Source organism: Acinonyx jubatus, chromosome E4, assembly GCF_027475565.1.
Source record: "Acinonyx jubatus isolate Ajub_Pintada_27869175 chromosome E4, VMU_Ajub_asm_v1.0, whole genome shotgun sequence".
Taxonomy (NCBI): domain Eukaryota; kingdom Metazoa; phylum Chordata; class Mammalia; order Carnivora; family Felidae; genus Acinonyx; species Acinonyx jubatus.
In genome coordinates, this window is record NC_069395.1 from 65,572,072 (window position 1) to 65,595,509 (window position 23,438).

Consider the following 23,438-nt stretch of genomic DNA (forward strand, 5'->3'; position numbering starts at 1 on the left):
AAAGAATGAAAGTCCATGTAAAAGAATGGAATTGGATTACTTTCTTTTACACAATGCACAAAAATAAATTCAAAATGGATTGAAGACCTAAATGTGAGACAGGAAGCCATCAAAATCCTAGAGAAGACAGGCAGTAATTTCTTTGACATTGGCCATAGTAACTTCTGTATATGTCTCCTGATGCAAGGGAAACAAAAGCAAAAATGAGCTGTTGGGACTACATCAAGATAAAAAGCTTCTGCACCATGAAGGAGACAGTCCACAAAACTAAAAGGTAACCTACAGACTGGGAAAAGATATTTGAAAATGACATATTCTGTCAAGGGCTAGTATCCAAAATATCTAAAGAACTTACAATACACCCCCGAAATGAATAATCCAATTTTAAAAATGGGCAAAAGACATGAACAGACATTTTTCCAAAGAAGACATACAGGTAACCAGTAGACACGTGAAAAGATGCCAAGCATCACTCATCATCAGGGAGATACAAATCAAAACCACAGTGAGATACCATCTCATACCTGTCAGAATGGCTAGAATCAACAACACGGGAAATAAGTGTTGGCGAGGATACAGAGAAAAAGCAACCCTTGTCTACTGTTGGTGCAAATGCAAACTGGTGCAGCCACGCTGGAAAACAGTATGGAGGTTCCTCAAAAAGTTAAAAATAGAGCTGCCTTACGATCCTGAAATCACCCTACTAGGTATTTACCTAAAGAGTACAACAATACTAATTCAAAGAGATATACGCATCCTATGTTTGCAGCAGCATTATCAACAATTAGCCAAATTACAGAAAGAGCCCAAATGTCTCTGGACCGATGCATGGATAAAGAGGATGTGGTATACGTATACAGAGGAATATCAGCTACGAAATGGAATGAAATCTTGCCATTTGCGATGACGTGGATGGAGCTAAAGAGTATTATGCTAAACAGAATAAGTCAATCAAGCACAAAAACCATATGATCCCACTCCTATGTGGAATTGAAGAAACAAAACAAACGAGCAAAGGGAAAAACAGAGAGAGAGACAAATAATGAAACAGATTGTTAACTAGAGAACAACACACTGATGGTTACCAGGGGGGAGGGGCGGGGGGGGTTGGTGAACTAGGCGGCAGAGAGTGAGGAGGGCACTTGTCGTGAGGAGCATCGGGTGTTGTAGGGCAGTGGTGTCTCACTGTATTGTACACCTGAAACTAGTGTAGCACTGTATGTTCACAAACTGGAATTTAAACTAGAAATTCAACAAAAATGAGGCGATGCCCAAACAAGGTTTTAGGAGTTTGTAATATGTGGTATTTTAAATGTTTCTGTTGGACAAAGTAACGGTGTTAGAACAAGTGCTGTTGTATGTAAGACCTCTGTTAGATGCATTTCTAATGGCCCCTTACTCTGCCCCCTCCACCTTTCCTATGAAATATCCCTCTTCTATGAAAAAATACCTTTTAGGGCAGGGAGACCTTGTTGTTCATCACTGTGTGCAGTGCTCACCATTGTCTCTTCAGAATACATCGCTCTTTCTCTTTGAAATGATAGGACAAAAAAAGTCGGAGTCATAGTCTAGTCCCCAAGAGTGATATCTAAAACCCATTTCCTCACATCTGCTGCATTCTTCGGTATAAATAGGTGGTAGGGTGGTCTGTAAAAGCTAGTACTTTGCCTTCAAGCAGCTTATAGCATTTAAAAGTTTAAAAACTAATGTGACTGGATTTGGAGATTAGTTACAAGACTTAAATGTAAGTTGCTCTATGTATCATACAATACTGATTTTCCTATAGGAGTGTAGAAGAGAATCACCTCAGACTGGGGTGCTTAAGAAAGCTGGGGGTAATCAGTTGAACTTACAATGTATTTGCTGAAAACCCTGAGGTTAATAAAGAGTCCTATACTTAGGTTGGCTGAATTGGAGGTTCCATATAAAGCGATTGGAAATAAGACTAGTAAAGTTACCACCATACAGTTACCATGAATACTGGGTAAGAATTTGATCTTATAAGAAGGAGAGAAGGTTTTTGCAAAGGATAATGGCATTGATTAGATGATGCATTGGGAAGGCAACTCTTTATACTGGTGTTCAGGATGAAATAGAGGGGAGTTTGGGGGAAACTGAACAAATGGAGAAGACATTATGGGAGAAGAATCTATAGGATTCTTATAATTATGAATTAAGGACAAGAGATGACGAAGAATTAGTATTTCCGAAATTCTGAGTTGGAGAGATTAAGAAAATGATGATATCATTGAAATAGGAAAGTCAGGAGAAGGAAACAACTTCGAGGAAGATAAAGTCAATTTTGATTGTTTTCAGACTGGGCTCACCCTAAGACATCTGGCTACAGATTTCCAATATGCTTTTGGAAACATTCCAGAAAGGTTAAGGTTAAACATATAAATTTGGGGATTTAATTTCCAGTCAATAAAGCCATTAACGTTGAGATCTTTCTAAGGAGAAAAGGATAATAGTGAGAGCAGCATATAGGACACAGAGGACAACCAGGAAAGTGTTTTCATAATCAGCAGAGGGTTTCAGTAATAAAACTTTTATTTCCCTTTATTTACATTCACTCACGTTACTTGAAATAATCCTCATTCACTAATGTTCATTTGTGTGAAGTAATAGTTTATACTGATTACAACATACTATATTCCAGGCATTGAGTTGAAAATTCACTTGGACAATATTCTTTTTTAGTTATCCCAACAGTCCTATGAGGTAGGATTATTATTCCCATTTCATAGGTAGGGATAACAGAGTTAGAAGGGGTAAATGACTTAGTCCAAGTCCCGGAGCTGATGAGCAGTGAGCTAGGATTTGAACCCAGAAATCTGTTTCTGGGTCTGACTCAGAAATCAAGAGAGAGAGAGAGAGAGACACGGAGGGAGGCATTAACGGGGGAGGGGCAGAGACACAGAATGGGAAGCAGGCTCCAGGCTCCTAGCTGTCAGCACAGAGCCCGACGTGAGGCTCGAACTCATGGACCGTGAGATCGTGACCTGAGCCGAAGTCGGACACCCAACCGACTGAGCCCCAGGTGCCCTGATAATGTAGTCTTCTTTATTGCCACCATGTAAGTGTCTTTTTTGTATTCTAGAAGGGGTCATCTTCCTCCATCCCCACTTACTCTTTATACTGTAGGTCAGATGATGAAATCAAAAGGTGGTGATCCGTTGCGGTGTCCAGAGTTAAAGAAATTTGAAGGAAACAGCCTCCTACACAAGCGTTCTTACTATTTTCTAAAGCCATTTTCCTTTAAAAGGCAATAAAATTACATACATGGATATAGAGCCTAAAAATATGTAACTGACTCGGCGGGGCAACGTCTTACAGCGATTTTATCGCTTTTAGCATTAGATTCTTTTTCTGGTCCTCCGGTACAGCATCCCATCTGAGAGAAGCAGATCCCTTGTCAGGGGCCTCTTTAAGATACACAGATATAGATGCATGAATTTGACTCCTGGGGAGTTTAAATTCTAAAAGCCGCTAAAGCAAAGTTCAAGGTTTAAATTCATCGGCTGTATGCATCAGATACATCTTGATTTACCTGAAATATACTTTCCTTATTACTATTCAGTGGCCTGAATTTTATTTATGAGAACAGCCAGCCTTCACAAAGGCAAATAGTGTTCCCCAGAGTGTATTAGAATACACTTGTAGACGTTGCAAATTTCAACTCCATTTTTTATTCCTTTGTGCAGTTACCAGTGTTGTTCATTCTTCGTGAGCACAGTACCTTCTTTTGTAGATTTTCATCTGCTGGCAGTCCGGACCCTAGTCTTGCCCTGGTTTTGAAGGAGATGTAATAAAACACAAGCTTTCTCTTGATAAATTCTGAAATGTGGAGTGTGTCTTATTGAATATAATTTGAAAACATTTCCTTTTTTTAATGTTTATTTTTGAGAGAGAGAGAAAGAAAGTGTGTGAGAGAGTGGGGAAGGGTCCAAGAGGGGGCAGTACAGAGGATCTGAAGCAGGCTTCTGTGCTGACAGCAGGGAGCCTGATCCAGGGCTCGATCTCAGAACGTGAGATCACGACCCGAGCTGAAGTCAGATGCTTAACCAACTGAGCCACCCATGTGCCCAAATTTAAAAACCTATCTAAGATCCTAAGAGTTGCATCAGTCAAGGTAGCCTTAAGACAGTTACGAATTTCAGTCAACTTTAACTGTTTCCCTTTGTTATTTTATTGACCATTTTAGAATACAGAGGAGCTTTATTGCAAGATAACCCTGATTTTCACAGAATATTCTACTTTAAACTTTCTAAATGTAGTATGCTTCAGTACATCTAAAAAGGGTATGTTTTGTTTTTGTAAGATAAAATGGCAGAATCCAATTAATGAGAAATCTTTTTTTTTTTTTAATTTACATCCAAGTTAGTTAGCATACAGTGCAACAATGATTTCAGGAGTAGATTCCTTAATGCCCCTTACCCATTTAGTCTATGCCCCCTCCCAAAACCCCTCCAGGAACCCTCTGTTTGTTCTCCATATTTAAGAGTCTCTTATGCTTTGTCCCCCTCCCTGTTTTTATATTATTTTTGTTTCCCTTCCCTTATGTTCATCTGTTTTGTTTCTTAAAGGCCTCATATGAGTGAAGTCATAGGATATTTGTCTTTCTCTGACTAATTTCGCTTAGCATAATGCCCTCTAGTTCCATCCACATAGTTGCAAATGGCAAGATTTCATTCTTTTTGATTGCTGAGTAATACTCTGTTGTGTATATATATACCACATCTTTATCCATTCATCCATTGATGGACATTTGGGCTCTTTCCATACTTGGGCTATTGTTGATAGTGCTGCTATAAACATGGGCGTTTGTGTGTCCCTTCGAAACAGCACCCCTGTATCCCTTGGATAAATGCCTAGTAGTGCAATTGCTGGGTCGTAGGGTAGTTCTATTTTTAGTTTTTTGAGGAACCTCCATACTGTTTTCCAGAGTGGCTGCAGCAGCTTGCATTCCCACCAACAATGCAAAAGAGATCCTCTTTCTCCGCATCCTCGCCAACATCTGCTGTTCCCTGAGTTGTTAATGTTAGCCATTCTGACAGGTGTGAGGTGATATCTCATTGTGGTTTTGATTTGTATTTCCCTGATGGTGAGTGATGTTGAGCATTTTTTCACGTGTCAGTTGGCCATCTGGATGTCTTCTTTGGAGAAGTGTCTATTCATGTCTTTTGTCCGTTTCTTCACTGGATTATTTGTTTTTTGGGTGTTGAGTTTGGTAAGTTCTTTATAGATTTTGGATACTAACCCTTTATCTGATATGTCGTTTGCAAATATCTTCTCCCATTCCGTTGGTTGCCTTTTAGTTTTGCGGGTTGTTTCCTTCGCTGTGCAGAAGCTTTTTATGTTGATGAGGTCCCAGTAGTTCATTTTTGCTTTTGTTTCCCTTGCCTCTGGAGACGTGTTGAGTAAGAAGTTGTTGTGGCCAAGATCAAAGAGGTTTTTGCCTGCTTTCTCCTCGAGGATTTTGATGGCTTCCTGTCTTACATTGAGGTCTTTCATCCACTTTGAGTTTATTTTTGTGTCTGGTGTAAGAAAGTGGTCCAGGTTCATTCTTCTGCATGTTGCTGTCCAGTTTTCCCAGCACCACTTGCTGAAGAGACTGTCTTTGTTCCATCGGATATTCTTTCCTGCTTTGTCAAAGATTACTTGCCCATATGTTTGTGGGTCCATTTCTGGGTTTGCTATTCTGTTCCATTGATCTGAGTGTCTGTTCTTGTGCCAGAAAAATCTTAATACTCTTTAGAAATCATGTAAGTGTATGTGTGATTAATGTTAGATTAAAAGAGTATTATTTCTGCAGTTCAAGGGTGAAATTTTACCAGTTTATCAGATATAAGTAATTTGAACTTTCCTAAATGTGACCAGCTTTAATTTGTAGATAACTGAACAGTTCAGCAAACCTTTTCCCACTTGTTGACAGGCAGGAATGCTGTGGGAGACCTTTTGAAAGAAGATATTTAAGAATGTGCTTAAATTGGGGAAAATGGAAGATGGGCATCGAGGAGGGCACTTGTTGCGATGAGCACTGGGTGTTGTATGTAAGCGATGAATCACAGGAATCTACCCCCAAAACCAAGAGCACACTGTGTACACCGTATGTTAGCCAACTTGACAATAAATTATATTTAAAAAAATATATATATATATGTTTAAATTTTTATCACTTTCACTTCTTGTAGGATGCTTTGAAAACGACCTACATCTCACTGAAGATTTTCTGTTTGTTTTACTTTTGTGTTTTGTCCGTATACGTATGTATCCCAGGGTCAGTGATGAAAAGGACGCACGAGGGTATCTGCAGGCCTTAGCTTCTAAAATGACTGAAGAGTTGGAAGCTTTAAGAAATTCCAGCCTGGGTGCACGAGCAACAGTAAGCTCAGCGGTTTTGCGGGGAGAGTGATCACCTTGGGTGGGTCTGTCTAGGCTTCAGCCCACTGTGAAGTTTCTCCCAAGAAATCAACGAGTCCACGTCTTGGCCAGTTTGGGAAATCATAGCACATCACTGCCTCCCTGTAATTTGCAGTAGGTAGCCATTGTTGGTAATAATGACGAAAAATAATGTGTATGTGAATGTACACCTATTTCCGAATCAATGAAAAATGATACATTGTCACAAGTCGCCTTTCGGCTCTATTGTGTTATTAGAGAAGGTCAGTGCCTTTAAGTAGTTTCCAAATTTATTTGCACTCCCGAATTGGAATGTTAGGGATAAAATAGGACGGAGCTAAAACCAGTCGTATTATTTGATAGGATATGCCCTGGAAAATGCGTCGTTTTGCAAAACTGGACATGTCAGCTAGACTGGAGTTGCAGTCGGCCCTCGATGCAGAAATAAGAGCTAAACAGGCCATCCAAGAAGAGTTGAATAAAGTTAAAGCATCTAACATCATCACAGAATGGTAAGCTTGGGGAATAGACTCTCCTAGAATTATTTTAAGTTGGTCTAGAAGTATTTGGGGGGAAAGTTCTATGTTTAGCCCCTACCTATCACTCTGCCATAGATCTTTTACAAATGAAGGTTCTCTTGGTGATAAATTTAATAATGGTAAACATATCTTAATTATCACTGTTTTTGCTGTTCTTTTATGTAGTACAAAAAGTATATCCTCTCCACAGTCTGAGACAATTACCTGATGAATATATTCCTTCAATCCTCATCACAACAGTAGAGCAAATTATACTCTGAAGAAATAAATGATACAATGAAAATCTTAATTAGATGGGATATAAACATGGTTCAAGAATAAGTCAGAGAAACAATAGAAAGTTCTGGTCACAAATCAACATATAAATAGAAAAATCCATTTGGTGCTGGAAAGCAAAGCCCCAAAGGCATTCGATCGTGAAAAGAAATGCGGTCCCATAAATTCAGTATCTAACGGTGTGAAGCCTTTTAGTGCTTCGACTGTAATCACTCATATTCCGAATCGAATCGGAGGTCAGGCAACCAGCACCCCAGCTGAATTATAAACTCTTGTTATGAATAATCCAGACATAAATTAAGTACGCGTTGCCTAAATGTGCTCGTGTGACACCAAAAACGGGAGAGAACGCTTTCCGGAGCCGGTGAGTCATCTCGAGCCCAAAGCGCCGTTGGGTGCAGTTCCCCAGGTCCTACCTGGACCGAGCGCGCGCCGCCTTCTCCCGCCTGGGACGCGGGACCACGAGCAAAGCCAAAAACTGTAGACACGCTTGTGAAAACGCTCCATTTCCATGGCTCTGTGTAAAAGAGCCTCACCAAATTCTAGATTTGACCTGTAGTTTGAGGACATTTTAAAATTGAATCATTTAGCTCCAGGTCAGCATCTTCTCTAAAAGGCCAGATCCAAGGTGTCTCAGGCTTGGTGGGACACGGGGTCCCTGCCCGCTCAGCCCCGCTGTCATAGAGCGAGAGAGGCCGTGGACCGTCCGTGAACGGACGGGCCTGGCCGTGCTCCCGTAACACTTTATTTGCACAAGAGTAGGTGACAGGGCCGATTTGTCTGCCCTGCAGTGGTTCGTACTTCCCTGATTTGACATGACTGACACAGAAACCAAGAAACTCCAACCACGTACTTACTGTAGGATGGCTCCCTAACCGGCGATAAAAATAATGACGTTTTTCCTTTTTTTCCCTTATTGAAGTAAACTGAAAGACTCCGAGAAGAAGAACTTGGAGCTACTATCAGAAATCGAGCAGCTAATAAAGGACACTGAAGAGCTTAGATCTGAAAAGGGTATGAGAATGTGTTTTGCATCAATCAGGGCTGCTTCTGTTCTGAATCCGTTCTGTCACATGAGCGTCAGCATCTTGCACGGGTCGGGGAGTTATTCACGCAGCAGCACTGGCGCTCACTGATGGATATGTGTATGCTCACGTCACACGCCTCACACACACACACACGTGCACTAGCCTGGTCTCTGAGTCATTTTGTTGTGCTCAATATACATTGTTTAAAGAATTTCGTAGTAACAGAAAAACTCACTTTGCCGTAATTTGGACCATTTTTCCATAGCCGCAGACTGTTACACAAATAATATTTTTGTGATCGGAAAAAAACTATTATTTGTATAATATACCTTACACTATTTTCAGATGCTGTAGGGGGCTTCACTCCCGGGGTAGCTGAGGAACAGTGTGTGAAGTAACCAAAGATTAATCCGGTATTAAAAGGCAGCTCAGGAATGAACTGTTGGGGCACTCCATTGCTTTCTTCCAGGTCTGGTTCTTCAGTTGCCTGCCCTGTGGGATTTCTCAGGATCCATTCCCATTTTCCTGAAGGCATTGCCTGAACATTAATGAGTCTTAACATGAACAGGAATTCCCGAGAGCTTGGGAGTTCCATTACAGGAACTTCCTCCACTTTCTTTCCAAAATGTGGGCATTCAGAATGTGAAGATGTAATACAAAGAAATTCAGAATGTTATTTTCCCAGTGAAGGGATCCTCTTACATCCAGTTATTAGAAATCCACCATCCTGACAAAGCCCGTATTCCTGACCGAATAGTGGACGAATTAACGGCTTTACGTCGTGCTTCCCTCTAACTTCTCGGTCGTGTGACGCACGCTGATGGTTGGGTCTCTGTATCTGCTTTTAAAATTGTGGAGGAGAGGGTATCATACACGTGAAGGATTTGACATGAAAAAAAACCCTAAAAATAGCAGATGTTCAATACATTTTTTATTGATGGCATTTCCTAGTGAACAAGAAAGGAAGGAACCCAGAAAAGGCAGATTAGGAATTCAGATTGAGCACAGGTCTTCTCACCAAAATGAGACTCAAGCTGAGTTTTCAGACATGAATGGTGGAAAGGAGCTGCACTATTTAGTGAGCAGAAGACCAAGAATATATAAGACATGTAGGACCTGTAGCCCTGAAGGCAGTCTGTACAGAAAAGATACCAGTGCAGAGTATGACTCTGGTGTCAGTGGTGGCGTCATTGTTAGCATGGATCTAAACTTGCGAAAGAAGTAACTCAAGTCTATCGCTCTGCTTTATGAAGACACGTTAACCTGCCCCTTGTACTTGGATTTTGAACATTGCAGAATAATCAAATTTCACTTTATGTTGTAACATAACGTACTCTACTGCTTAAATAATGTAATGTGATGTTTACATAATGAGGGCGAGATTGTTTTTTCTGTGTGTTTACTAGTATATGCCAGTATCTGGACAAGGTTTGGCACCTAATGGGCTCTCAGTAAATACGTATCGATTGGATGAATTTCTGAACGTAGTACATCATCTGGCGAGATTATTGTGAAAACCACACAAATTAGTGGATGTAACTTCCTAAGGATATGGAAATCAAAACGGTGTGCTTGATTGCTAGCATTTTTCATTGCCTGTATATTTTAAGAATTATTTTGGAAATTACGCATTTAAAGTTAATGTCACAGTGAAGAAATATGCAGAAACTTTTAAAACTTCATCTGAGAAAACCGAGGGTTTGAGTGCCTCATTTCGTCAATAAAACAATACCTGAAATCAGATTGAGGCCTTGACAACCGATTTTTCATAACTAAATACATTTGTTGTATCACTACTTTACTTTCTTGTAAGAGGTCATGTATATTAGTGTATACTCTGTGTGCAGTACGAGTGTTTCAAAACAGAAACCTTGTTTGGTGATAAATTAGCTTAGAAAAAACAGAACCATATTTTAAAGAGTCTCTCAACCCTACCACGATTTAATGTGTTTTTATAATGTACTCTAAGGGAAAAGAAAGAAATTCGAGAACTCAAGTAAGTCAGGAAACAAGCGTGTCGTGGAGACTGATAATAATCGACTGTTAAGTGATATTTCAAGAAACATTAATACGGTTTTTTTTTTTTAAATGTAGAGTTAATAGGACTGATCAGCCTTAAAATGAGGTCGTTTGTGAACAGCTCTTAATAGATTCAGACAGGAAAGGTTATCCGTGAGAATGAGTTTAAATTGTTCTAGTTTTAAAAAACAGTTGCTGCTGTCTTCTAGGTATAGAGCACCGAGACTCACAGCATTCTTTCTTGGCATTTTTGAATACGCCTACCGATGGTCTGGATCAACTTGAAGTAAGTACTGAACTGTGCAAGTATTCTTTGTGGTCAGTTTCAAATTCAGGTTGTGATTTAAAATTTGTTGGCGGTGAAACGGTTTTATCACTTCCCACATAAAAGGACCTAGAATCTTCTATAAACAAGAGTCTATTAAGAAAGGAATATGTTCTGTATTCTTATGGAAATGGTGATCACCTGTATATGTAAGAAAAATCTAAGAAAGGTCTAAATATGAGCATCCCAAGATTTAAAAGAAATTTCATCCCTTCCCCTGGGAGACAGAAAATACAGAACAAATCCTAACTTTTGAAGTAATGTTGACACTTTTGTTTTTTCTCCCAAGCATAGAGCCACAATTAAAAAAACAAAACAAAACAAAACGGTGAAAAAGGTCAATCTCAGGATAGAGCAGTGCTGGTTCTAGCTCCAAGTCAATTCAAGTTTTTTTAGGAGTTTACAATAGGCATACTTTTTGTTACAAGTATTACCTAGAGAGTGTTAGGAAGATTCCATAATAATGAAATAGTGACTGTATGCCTGTCAGTTTCTGCTGCTTAAATTCTTTGCCAGGGGGAAAAAAAACCAAATTCATAAAGTATATTTTCGTCCCAGAAAATTCACGTTAGTGATTATACCTCTAGTAAACAAATAATCTTGTATCTCTGTGCAGAGCACTGTTAAAGGTGCCGGAGTTAAAGTAGTGGCCAAATAGACCGCGCCCTGCTCTCCTAGAGGTTACGTTCCAGTGGGAACAATTAGAGGCAGAGAGATCCCGTTACTCCTCAAGTGTTTCATTTAATTTGATTATTAGTGATCTGCCGTGCACTTCACCGTATTACGTTTTGGGTACAATATATGCATTGTATTTCATTGCTTTGGGATAGGGATCAGCTTTTAAAAGTAATTACTGGAGTTCTGAGTTTCGTGAGCAAGTGACAATGACTGCTTTTCTCATTTGTTTGTTTGAATTAATGTCATTTGCCTTTTAATTGTTTTACAAGATTTTTGATTTCTTATTTGTTCTTATTAAATTGCTTCATCCATATTTTCTATTTTTTTTATTGCTGTATTCGTTAAATAGGATTCCTTTTCTTCTTCCTCATCTTCACTGATTGATTTTTTGGATGACGTAAGTCTTTGATTTTCAAACCATCAGTGAATTGAATTGAAGAGTTTTGCCTAGTAATGCATTCAGTTTTAGAATGATCACACCTGGTAATTTACTTGTGAGACAAAATTTGCTTCTTGTCTGAAATGAAACAAAGGGTTTATTTTTATTAAACATCAGGAAGTGAATATGTACTTTGAAAAATGCTTTGGCCGTCAGGAATCTGGATTCCCTTTCTTTGCAACAGTTCTGAAGACTGGAATGCTTATTTGATTATTGTCACTATGTGGATAAATATATAAAAGGGCTCATTTTTCTTTTTCATGGCAACTTCTGTTTCACGTTCCCCTTTGCAGCATTTTGCTATTTAATTTTTATGTTAGTTAGAAATAAACGTCTGGTAATAAAATCAGAAAAAGTGACGTATTAAATCTTTCAGTAGATTTTATTGTAACATAATAATTGAGTACAAATCAATTTTTAGTGCTGACAGCATTTCTCTTCTAATGTGGAAAGTGATTTTAGTTAACATATGTGCTACATGCACTATAAATTGACTGCATTATCATTTTCTCTCCTAAATTAATTCTGTAGATTTGATCATTTAGAAGTCCCTGATGTCTTCACTCTCTTTACTGAAATGCCACCTGTCCGCGTTCTCTCTGTTCCACATTAAACGGCACAAAAATCCCTGTCATAAGGCATTTTGTTGTCCTGTTGAACATTTAACCTTTCTAGAAACTGGAAAATAGAATGGGTTCAGATGCAGATGTTCTGCGCAGAACCCAGTTTTTAAACCTGGGGCAATTTTTATGTTTTATTTTTTGTGTTCTGTTAAACATAATTCTCACATTCAGAAGAGTACTTTGCATAATTTTCCACTCATGAAAACTCTTGATCTAGGCTTAAACATTTTTTTAACTGATTTTTTTTTCTGCCTTTGAAATATCATACCAAAGTGTACTATTTTCCATTCTGAATGGAAACTATTTCATCATTCTTGAGACGGTCCTAGTTCACTCTACGCTGTGATAAAAAGAGAACTCTTTTGATGTACAACAGTATTTCATGTTACCATCTACTGGATGTTTGTACTAAAATACTCAAGATGTTATTTCCATAGAAACATCATTCACTTGAAAGAGAAAGACAAGGAAGTTTGAATAAATTCTTTTAATGGTTCCTTCTGCTAGAAAACCATTTCCTTTCTCTTTTTCTAACAAACCCTTCTCCCCGCCCCTTCCCCTCCCACACAAAGCTCTGAATGTAGAACACGGGAGCCCGGGTGTCCTGTGGCCGACGGGCCTGCTACAGGGACACCCGCGTGGCCCCACTCTGTCCGCTGCCACCCGGCCGTAGTGAGGAAGCGTCCCGCTTTGACGTTCCTCCAGAACTCTCTTGTCCTTCACCCACCGGCGCTCAGCCTGAGCTCAGTTCACACAGACCACCGAGTCTTAAACCGGCACAAAGGAACCCCTGTTACACAGCGAAAAGGAGTTGAGTTCACACAGGCTGAATCTTTCTGATCCAGGCGCCAGCTCTTAAAAAGCATGGTCTCTGCTCCCGAGGTTCCCCTTCCCGCTTACTGGGTAAGCACATAAGGTGACCCAAATCCTGCCTCCACCACCTTCCAGGTGTGTGGCTGGGAGCAAGTTACCCAACCTCTCTGCGCCCCAGTCTGCTGGTCAGAAGAACAAGGGTAATAACAGCGGTACCGACTCATAGGTGGTTTGAGGACTTAAGGGAACAGCGAACGTGAGGCCCTTGCCCTGCTGTTGCCTTACTCGTCATAGGCCGTTCACCCCCTTCCCAAGTTCCTTTAGCTTCCTTTCTTGTCCAGGAGTCCGTTGTCACCTGAATGTCGCCTTTAGCCCTCTAACCACCTTTCCACCCCCACCCGCGCGGGTCACCGCACCTTCCCCCTGAATCGTCAAGTCAGGTCACCGCTGCGCGTTGATTTTTACATGTCAGGGACAAGGCCAGCCGTCAGCTCCCATTTTCAAACATAGTTCGTCTTCTTACTTCATATTCTATGGCCGGAGGCTCTTTCTGGTTGATGAGTACGACTGCTCTTCCCAGAGTCCTCATTCCATTCACCCTCGAGGCCGTGGGAGGATGAGGTTTTTGAAAACCAGTGTCCGGTCCTCGGCACGCTTGCGCTCAGCAGCCGAGACGCGAGGCGCGAAGCTTCAGTTAGTTCTCTTCGGCGTTTGGGATCTTAAGGAACAGAGTGAATTGTGATCTTTGTGCCCACGCCCCTTGGAGTGTTGTGCGGGGCCGCCCCTGACAGCGAGCAGACTCTAAACCTCAGCTACCCCGCACGACTCACCCTCGCATCCTTCTTCTCTGGCGTCGGCCTCACTGCTGCAGAAGGGAAGCCGGGCACGCCGCGGACTCGGAATTTGAATCGCAGGCAGGAACTCGTGGGTTTAGGAAGGGATAAAGCTGAGGTGGAGCAGGATTGCAGAAAGCAAGTTTTCTTTGGCCTCCGCACGCCATCGACCTCCTCGTCTGCTCGCCGAGGCCTAGCGACCTCGTTCTGCCCTCTGGTTTTTTAGAACCAAACCACCGGCCCCTCCCCGCCTCCAGAATCACCTTTGACTTCCTTAAGTTCAAAATTCAAGCGAATGCTGGAATCTGGGCACACTCAGAGCAGTTTCCTTTTAAGTTGCACCGTTTACACAGGTCTTGCTACGCATAGAGTTTCCAGTAAGCGCGGCCTTGACGGTGGAGCAGTGTACGGAGGTTCCTTCCTTCCCTCTGATTCAGGCGAAGCACCTGCTTTTGTGACTCAGGAGAACTCAGGTGGTTGGGCTTTCCTACGTGCATAATCATGAACTTCTCCTGAAAGAGAAAAGAACTTGGGATATATTCAGTCCATGCTTTTGGCCACCATTTATCACCGCCTTCTCCCATTAGTAAAGTGGGCGGTCTGCTGTCCCATTAGGGAAGTTTCTGGACTCTCAGTCTTTGGGGGAATAGGGAATTAGTGGCAACGGGGTACGACACTATTGAGGGCAGATAGAAGGGGGGTTAATTCATGTTAAAAGAAACTGACGTCACTCTGACCACTTTGTCTCTCGGGTCAGGCATTCCCACGTGTGGTGAGACACCAGTGACCACAGGGTAACCTCATCTTTTCTCCCAACCCCACACCCCAGTCCTAGACTGCCTGGGGTGACTCCATATTGGCCCAGCCTCCAGGTCCCGAACAGGGTGAGGGACAGGTGGAGCTCGGCAGTTTGGCCTTTCCCTCATCTGTTCCCTGCATCCCAGGGGCAAGAAGTCCAGGGATGACCAGACCACACTTACAAACTTCCCATCCTGGTCAGTTCGTTTTCTTCTTTTCAAAGGAACCAAAGATAATACTTGGCTTAACTGTATTAAAGGTAATGCTAATTATGGTCATCTAAATGAACCACTTGTTGTTGTATTTGGTAAACAGATTGTCATTTATTAAATCTGTGCCAGGTAGGTTTTGAGTTTTATTAAATTACGATTCTACACTCTGTTCATTTGGGCCAAGTTCACACACAAAAATGGGAATTGCCCATTTACCTGGCAAATGAGAATTTGCCAACTTGCTTTTGGGATGCTGTCTTAACTCTAGTGTGCCGAGGAAAGAGTAGACCAAGGAATTAAAGGTCAGACATAAAGGAATAGAGTTAGTACCATTGGTCCGACTGTCTGATCCTCACAAACCCTGTTTTCTTGTATCCTGGCCAATTCCGAGAAGCCAGCAGTCGGAGAGTATTGACAAGCTCGTTCTCCTACTCCTCGTTTTGGCCTCATATTAAAATCTTGCTACGATGTCCTGAACTATTTAATTTCAGCCCGGCTCCTAGCTTCCTTCATTCATCTCTTCCCTGTAGAGATCTCTTGTCTCTCCCCTGGCTTCTTTTATGTTCTGTCATCACCAGTCACAGAAATCTGAGGCTTTGCAGCATTGTGTCAGCTGGATCTGGGGCAATTCGATCATCCATGAGAATCCGTGGAAGACAGAATTTTAAAACATACATTATAAAGATCTTTTCATCCTACGACCCACACTAGGTGTAGATCCTGCTGAGAAATCATGGCATTTCTGATATTTCCTCCTTCAATTCTTTTTTTTTTTTTTTTTTTTTTTTTTTACAAAACTTCCATCCACATGTTAAATACAATCCAACTTGAAACTCACGTTTCAGGAGATTGTCATATGCAGCCCTTCTCTCATTTAGGCAGGATTCTATCTTAATTATATATACAAGATCTGTATTATATTCTCATACATTGAGGCAGTCTAGAGGGAAACACCCATGACCACCCAGACTTTCACTCTTCACTCTCCTGTTTAAGAAGACCTTTGGAATTCATTAACTGAATCTTAAAAGCTATTTGCCAAATCCGTGTCTATAAGATAAAGTACTTCTTTTGGTTTCTGCTTGTGTGCCTCCTCCTACGATCAGCCTGAGCATTACGGTGGCGACCGAGAGACCTAGGTAGAAAAGGCATAGTTTTAAAGTGTATATGATTAGAGATGAGGGCAACATACTGGCTTCTCCCGGGCTGTGAGACCAGTTCCACTGTTTGTACAAAACCGTGGTTGTGTGTCAGTGTGTAGAAGAGAGAGCATAGTGTGTGTTCCTGTAATTGTATCATCAGGAAGCAGCCTAATTTCCCCTTCTTGTTGAAAACAGAAAAACAGCTGTCTGGTTTCTAGGTAGACACTTTGGGAAGAACATTATCACTATGATTTAGTATCATTATTAGCTTTATACAGTGCCAGCTGAGACCAGGTGTTGTCCTTCATATGCAGAGATGGTTTTGAGAGACGTTTTGAATTGTTTTTAGTATGGTGGCAATGTGTGTACTTTGAACTAGTCATGCATTTTTTCACGGATTCAGCACACTCCCAACTCTGCTCTAGAAGTGTAGAAAGATAGCCAGAAAGTCAAGGATTCTCTGTGTTAATCCTTGCACGGTGGTAGCTCCTAAGACGTAGCAGATGGAGACGTAGGCCGCGAAATGCTTATCATCTTGTTAGAAAAAATAAATCCATGGTTACGTGCTGTGCCATGTCGAAAGTGACAGGTGCCGTAAGAAATATTTCAGTTAAGTATTGCAGCATTTCAGAAGGATTCATTCAGTACTTATTAAGGATTTTTAAATTGATAGGTTTTATTATGATAAGCATGTTACAATGTTTCTTGCCCTGAAGAATCCGAGTCTGATGGAAAAACCACATGTGTAAATCAATAATTATAACACGATTGGGAAAATCAAACTAATAAAAGATATGGATTGTATATCATAGGAGTATAAAGGAGAGATACCTGACTGAGCCAGGCGGCTGCAGAAAGGCTTTCTGAAGGAACCAGTGCCTGAGTGGGGTCCCCACGGATAGATGAGTATGGTCCACGGAGTCCAAGAGGAAGGTGTGCTAGTTACACACTGGACAAAGAAACACAAATTGCTTAGGAATCTGCAGGCCTTCTAATCCCAGTTCACGATTAACTCTTCAGGACACGGTGTTCAAGTCAGCCCCCTTCCCATTTCCTAGAAAGAAATAATAGTTCCTGTTTAGCGATCTGCCAGAGTTGTACAGATAATACCGGTAATCCGGAATGATCTTCTTACCCTTCCAAGTTTTCTCTGGAATCTTCTGTGGCTCCTGTAGACTCCATTTGTAAACTCCCTCCTCTAGGCCCCCATGCAAATCCTGTACGTCCCGCCTCCGGCCTCCCACAAAACTGTGCAGCAAACCTCCGCTACCGCGTGAGGCCCACTGTTGGGGGCCTGGGGTCTTCCCCACCTTGTAAATAAATACCTGACCCGTTGCAAAACCTCAGGAAATGTTAGGTTCAGTTGAATATAGGGAGTTGCCAGAGGTAGAGATGGTTTATGTGTGTGAAGCTCTGCTCTTTGCACATCCCAAAGTTCCAGAGGCTTGGGACTGTTTTGATGCGGTTACTACCTGCTTATTGTTCTTGCTGTTTTTCCCTAATTACTGAATCTTCAGTGTCAGAAAGGTGACAGTCCCTTTTGACTTAAGCCTAATATCCAGTCAAGGCGGGTGGTATCGTTGAAGTAACTGTTTTTGTTTTCATTCACGGTCAGTGATTCCAAAGGCCTAATTTAGCTCTTACCATTGGAAAGAATCATCTTTGAAAACAGTAAGAGTTTGGTAGGGAAAAGACCGGCCCGTGAAATATTTTATTAAGTGCTAACTGGCGCTCAGTCAGAATTATTTGGCTCCTTTTCGTTCTCCTGTTTCCAGTTGCTACTTCCAAACCTCCACAGGAAGGAGATTGTCCCTCGCTCGCTGGAGCACCATTGCGTGGGTCACTGCGCGGGGTCCAGCGAAAGCGTTATTGTCACCTTAGCCCGAGTCCGAGCAGCCATTTCTCCGCTGTCCTATCCTCCAGTTTTTCCTGAAAACAAATGTACTTTGAACCTATCAGAAAATGTGTCTCTCTGTGTATGTTGGTAGACTTTGTCTGTTAATACGGCGGGAGCCATCGAGAGTCGTGTGTATTTGTAACGTGTAGTATTCTCCTTTCTTTGTTGAAGCGCTCTCCGTCCTGCACTCCAGCTAGCAAAGGCAGACGTGTAAGAAACCACTGCACCGTGTGTCCCCACCCCACGCCCTCCTCCCTGTCTCTCACCCTTTTTGCCTGTGGTTGCAGAACACGCTCACGTCCCCGTGGTGTGCTCTTACCTCCGCTGCATGCTTTGTGCTGCTGCTCTCGCTCTTGCCTTTCCGTATTTTCCTTTTCTTTCTTTTCCTTTTCTTTCTTTGGCTTGGGCCGTAAAGCTTTAGGAATGTTCGTCTACATTTCGGCAACCAAACGACTCAAATTATAAGGTATCTTTTTCATGTTTAGTAGGAAGGAAAGTGATTCTAAAGTTTGCTGTCCAAATCAGTCCCCTGCCAGAGTAAATGAGTTTCTCAATAAGAATCTGATATGAGCAGATATGTGGAGATTTCCTAGAGATTTTAATTATGTAGAAAAAAGCTTGACAATTCATATTATGCAAAAGTCAAACGAATTTGGGGCAAGTTATAGATCTTATTGGCTATAGTTTGACGTAAATCCATTCAGCAGAAATCTTTGATAGATTTTTTTAATGTAGTTCAAAGGAATGTCCCTAAATACATTTATAGATTTGAAGCCTTAATGTTGATAGTTAATTGTTTATATTCTAAGGTAGCTCCAAGATTTTTAGAAATATCGTGACATTCTTTATATATGTATTGGTAACCAACTGTCAGCATCATCCTGTACTAAGGCTAGGTCAGGGTTTGTCAGGATTAAATGGGCTAGGCCACTACCTCTATCCAGCACGATTCTGACATGCCCAGAGTGGGGGATGTATTTGTAGAAAGGTCTCAATTTCCCTACATCAGCATCCACCCCAATGTCATTATGCACAACACACACACTCCGTAGTTGAAAAGCAGTGGGCTGGCTGATGTTTGCTCTGTTTTTCATATGCGATGTAAAATAGTAACATTAAAAAGGAATGCCTGTCGTTAGGTGGAAGTTTTAAAACCTGTCGTCGGCTTCATAATCGTTGGTATTGGTCAGCACCTTAAATCCAAAATTCTTGAGAATTCTTGGACTTGGAAAGAGCTAGATCATGGAATTCTCTGATTTATGGAGAACGCGGGAAATAGTAGGGTGGCTCGATTAACCCTCCTAGATCACATGTTTCCAAACTACTGCTTATTAGTGAATAAGCAGTTCGGATACCAGTGAGGCGGCCAGTATGACTTCAACTAGTACTCCATTGATCAGTGAAGTCTTCGAAGAGATTGCTGGTTCAACCGATTTTTTTTATTATCCTGACATTTATAGGGTTAAAACCATTGGGTGCTTGGATTTATCAGATTAATCTTTGAATATGTGTTAAGTATATCGTATAACCTCTAGAAAGGAAGACCACAATATTGTGTGCCCAACGATATTAGGTTCAAATCATCAGCCTGTGACTTGACTAAATTTTTAACTGGTTTTTCTTTAACATGGTTACAGTTCAGAGAGATTTTACTTCGCTGGTTAAATATAGATTGTATCTCACTTGCCTTGCAGACTTCTAGGGGCCCTGACCCAGAACACTTCTGTGAGTCTTGGAATAGGGAGAAGCTTCTGAGGGAAATAGCCGTTACAAGGTTCCTCCTGTTCAGTCTCTGTCTTCATCTTACAGGATGTGAATAAGCCGCACTGACTAGAGCCCACTGACTGTTTCTGTATGATTTTTTAAATGCAGATGTGATAGGCTTGGTAATCTGCTTCCCAGGATTTCTGGAGTTTTTCCTTGGTTATGTATCTGGCAAATTAAAAAAAAAAAAAAAAACCTCTCTGAAAAGTGCTGATGTCTTGGAGGGAGCTGAGTGAAGAATTACCAGCTACTCAGCAGATCCATAGAAGCATCATGGCGGTACAGTGAGGGGCCCAGTGGCCCTGGGAAACAGCGGCACATTGCAGAAGGGACACAGGTCGTTACCATTCCTAACAGTGGCCTTGAATCTAACAGTGACGTACAATTTTGTTATAGCCTGTGTTTTTTAGACAAGCAATATGTAATACTTTTATAAATTTAAAATTCTTTAAGTGACTGTTAAATGTCAGATAAGTGAGGTATTACAATTTAAGGTTTACTGGACTTTTATGTCCAGTGTGCTGAAAAGTCCCATTCTTTATAAATGGTGCTATTCAATTAAGCATAGTATAAGAAAGATTGGTTACGAATACTGTTGTTAATGCCTGAATGTAAGTGGTTAATGGAAAGGTCCACAGTGTTTTCATTAATAGAAGCATTGAATTTTACAGTATTCCTTCCGAGTTTAGAACAGAGATTTTAAATAACACGTAGCCGAACTTTCTGTTTTCTGAAAACATTTGTAAAGTCTCCAGAGTAGATCTTCAGATCAATATATGGAAAATAATGGGAAATTTTCATTGAGTACCAAGTTATATTGTTTGTAATTAGTAAGATTGCACTTACTTGTCATAACCTTGAGTAATTTATTATTTGCTTTAGGATAATAAAATATTATATTTGCTGTTTCCCAAATGATCTAGTATTTCCATAATACTGTTTTTATCATAAGTTCAATTAACAGAAATAATTACATCGTTGAAAGTTTGAGGTTATAAAGTGTTCCTGAATACAAAAAAATTGGATTACTTGCCACTTTGTTTCCAAAATACTTGTAGCTTAAAGGATGATGATAATGGGGGTTTTTTCTTAGAGTTTTAATTTTCTTAGAGTTTTATATTTACTAATGCAAAACAAAATGTTAGATGGAAGCTTTTTTTTTTTTAATCTAGATCAAATCCATATCAAATCTTGGTATCTTTTACTTTAAAACCAGGTTTCTTATGGGAATGTTTTGCTTTTTGTATCTGTTCAAATCTGTAATTATTTTGGAGTAGAAAAGGCCCATTGATAAATAATCAAGATGAGTCGTTTTAGTGGTTTTTATTATTTATCAGAAAACCATAGTGAGTAACTTGAGGACTTCACCTAAAAAATCAGATCTGATCCTGGGAGAGGAAAAAACTTTTCTGTTTGACTGTACTGCTCTAACAATACATTTTGTCGATCATTCAGGAGGGAAATCCTAACAGATTCAGGAAACATTATGGACTTTTTACATGGCAGTGTTATGTATCGTGGATGATACCTCTGATAACTCATTCCGTTTTCCTTTTTTTCCCCAAACGGTAAAGCAATAGGTAAAAATTACATTGGATATAGTAGATGTTTCTATTGCCTGCTCCTAAGAATAACTCCTGGAAGTGTGTCTACTTAGAAAAGAGAATTAGGTAACCAAAACAATAGGAAAAAAAATCACATTTATGTAAAGACATCCCTCATGTTTTCACAGTAGATTGCAGCTTAGAAATATTGAGTGAATGGCTTATACTATTAAGATTTGTTTCCAAGATCTTTCTCCAAATATCAGAAGGTGCTGTCCAATAAATATTAGCTATTTATTGTTTTTTGCTATTTTTCTCCTTTTTATCATTCCTTCTACAACCATTTACCCGATTAACGAATTATGATATCTCTGCTATTGGTGTGTATCATACTCATCAGCTTTTCCTGAATTATGAATTCAAGTCATTGCTTACATTGAATGCTATCCAGTTTTTCAAAACACAGAGAATTTAACTTCCATGATTTAAGTATATTACTAATGATTGTGTTATAACCATGATAATGGCTCAGAAGATAAGCACAGTTGATGTGCTGTCAATCAGTTGCTTTGCCTCCATGTTCTAAGTGAATCATTGCCAGTTAATTTTCAAATTAATTTTAGGCTATCTGCAAAGTCTGCCTTCTAGTTATTGAGTATTCTGAAGGTTTAGTAAAATCAATTGCTTTTTAGTGGGTAGAATCATTAACTATAAGTGTGTTGGTAAGCTTGTAGTTATAGATAAAATTAGCATCTTGATAAACCAGTCCTTTTGGTGTTAATGAACACTTTGATGTAGAAAATATATAAGTGGTATTACGTTTTTCTTATTCTTACTGTTAAACCTCTTTTGAGATATTGTTTACATTGGCAGTAATGCAGAAAGGAAAGGAAATATTTAAATCTATTAATCTAACAGGTATTTGCTTCCAACCCCTTTTAGAAGATCTGGGAAAATTTTTTCTTAGTTTAATATTCAAAACATTATTGCCACGAGTTTATTCTTCTGTACCAAACTTTGTTCCTTGCCTTTCCTAAGAAACACACTTTTGAAAAATAAAGTGGTAATGTTTAAGCTTCACTTATACATTCACGTGTTTTAAAAAGTAAGCGTATCATCGTAAATGGTATAGCTCAACTTTTATAAATATACTCAATGCCATCTCAAAATATTACTCAAATATGTTTACTTATTTTAAATTTTTTAAAATAAGAACTACCTTGATTTTGTTTAATCTCTGGAATTTAGTTTTAAGAGCATATAGTTCCAAAAAGTATGGTAATTTTCATTATTCTGTTATTAGAATTGGTATTGGGTTAGGTTTTAAGTCTAAACGTTTCCTCTTTTGAATAACCAGTTTTTACCTCCTGCAGCTAAGAAAATCCTTTTAAAATCTGTCCTCATTCCTGTGGTTTTCTTTTTTATTTATGAGTAAAAACTGTGAGGAGAAAAAGACTTTTTATAAGTGACAGTGATTCTAAAGAGGGGCCAAGAGGTATGTATTTGAAGGGATGGGAACTCTCAAGAGTTCCCATCAGAGTCACTAATTTCTGTCATCACGGATGAAACCCCGAAGGCATCATTTTCCCTTTGTTCAGTATCACACCGTCAGTGTCACATTTTCACAGGGTCGTGAAACATGATGGTAAATGTTTCAGTGACCAACTGTGGGCGGAGGCAGGGGGTGGGTTTTTAGGCGTGATGACTTCCGCGACGTACGCCTCCCCGATCCCGGCGCAGGAAAGTGTAAGTAACAAAGCCGCCTGCCCAGCCCCTGGCCGCAGCTGTCAGGCCTGCTCCCCCTGCCGCCGGGACCCCTGAAAGCCGGCTCCCGCCCTCCTCGCACTGGCACCGGGCTTAAAGCCACTGCCCTCCCAGGTAGGAAGCCACTGTGTTGGCTGGTCAGCCCCGTTCGTTGGCACGGGGCCTCGGCTCCGGTCTTCCAGTCACGCTTTTGTGTGACCGGCCAGAAGCTTCCGCTTTCTTAAGATGACTCAGTTCTTCATACTCAGCAAAGCCCCTACTCAGACACTTCTTTGAAACTTTATGACAGGGGCACCTGGAGGGCTCGGTCGGTTAAGTGTCCGACTCTTGGCTTCAGCTCAA

At 40.5% G+C, this 23,438-nt stretch overlaps 1 protein-coding gene across 14 annotated transcripts in view; it reads left to right on the forward strand.

Annotated features, from left to right (window-relative positions):
* The window catches only part of CDC42BPA (CDC42 binding protein kinase alpha), a 316,248-nt gene that overhangs the window by 243,245 nt on the left and 49,565 nt on the right, over nt 1–23,438 (forward strand). For 7 of the 14 annotated variants that reach the window (XM_053208855.1, XM_053208843.1, XM_053208849.1 and 4 more), the window contains 6 exons: nt 6,280–6,385; nt 6,766–6,914; nt 8,140–8,231; nt 10,474–10,550; nt 11,617–11,664; nt 18,196–18,234. In XM_053208855.1, the coding sequence (XP_053064830.1) occupies nt 6,280–6,385; nt 6,766–6,914; nt 8,140–8,231; nt 10,474–10,550; nt 11,617–11,664; nt 18,196–18,234 (511 nt within the window). The remainder of the gene's footprint in view (nt 1–6,279; nt 6,386–6,765; nt 6,915–8,139; nt 8,232–10,473; nt 10,551–11,616; nt 11,665–18,195; nt 18,235–23,438) is intronic. The other 7 variants (XM_053208856.1, XM_053208846.1, XM_053208853.1 and 4 more) reach the window with 3 other exon arrangements.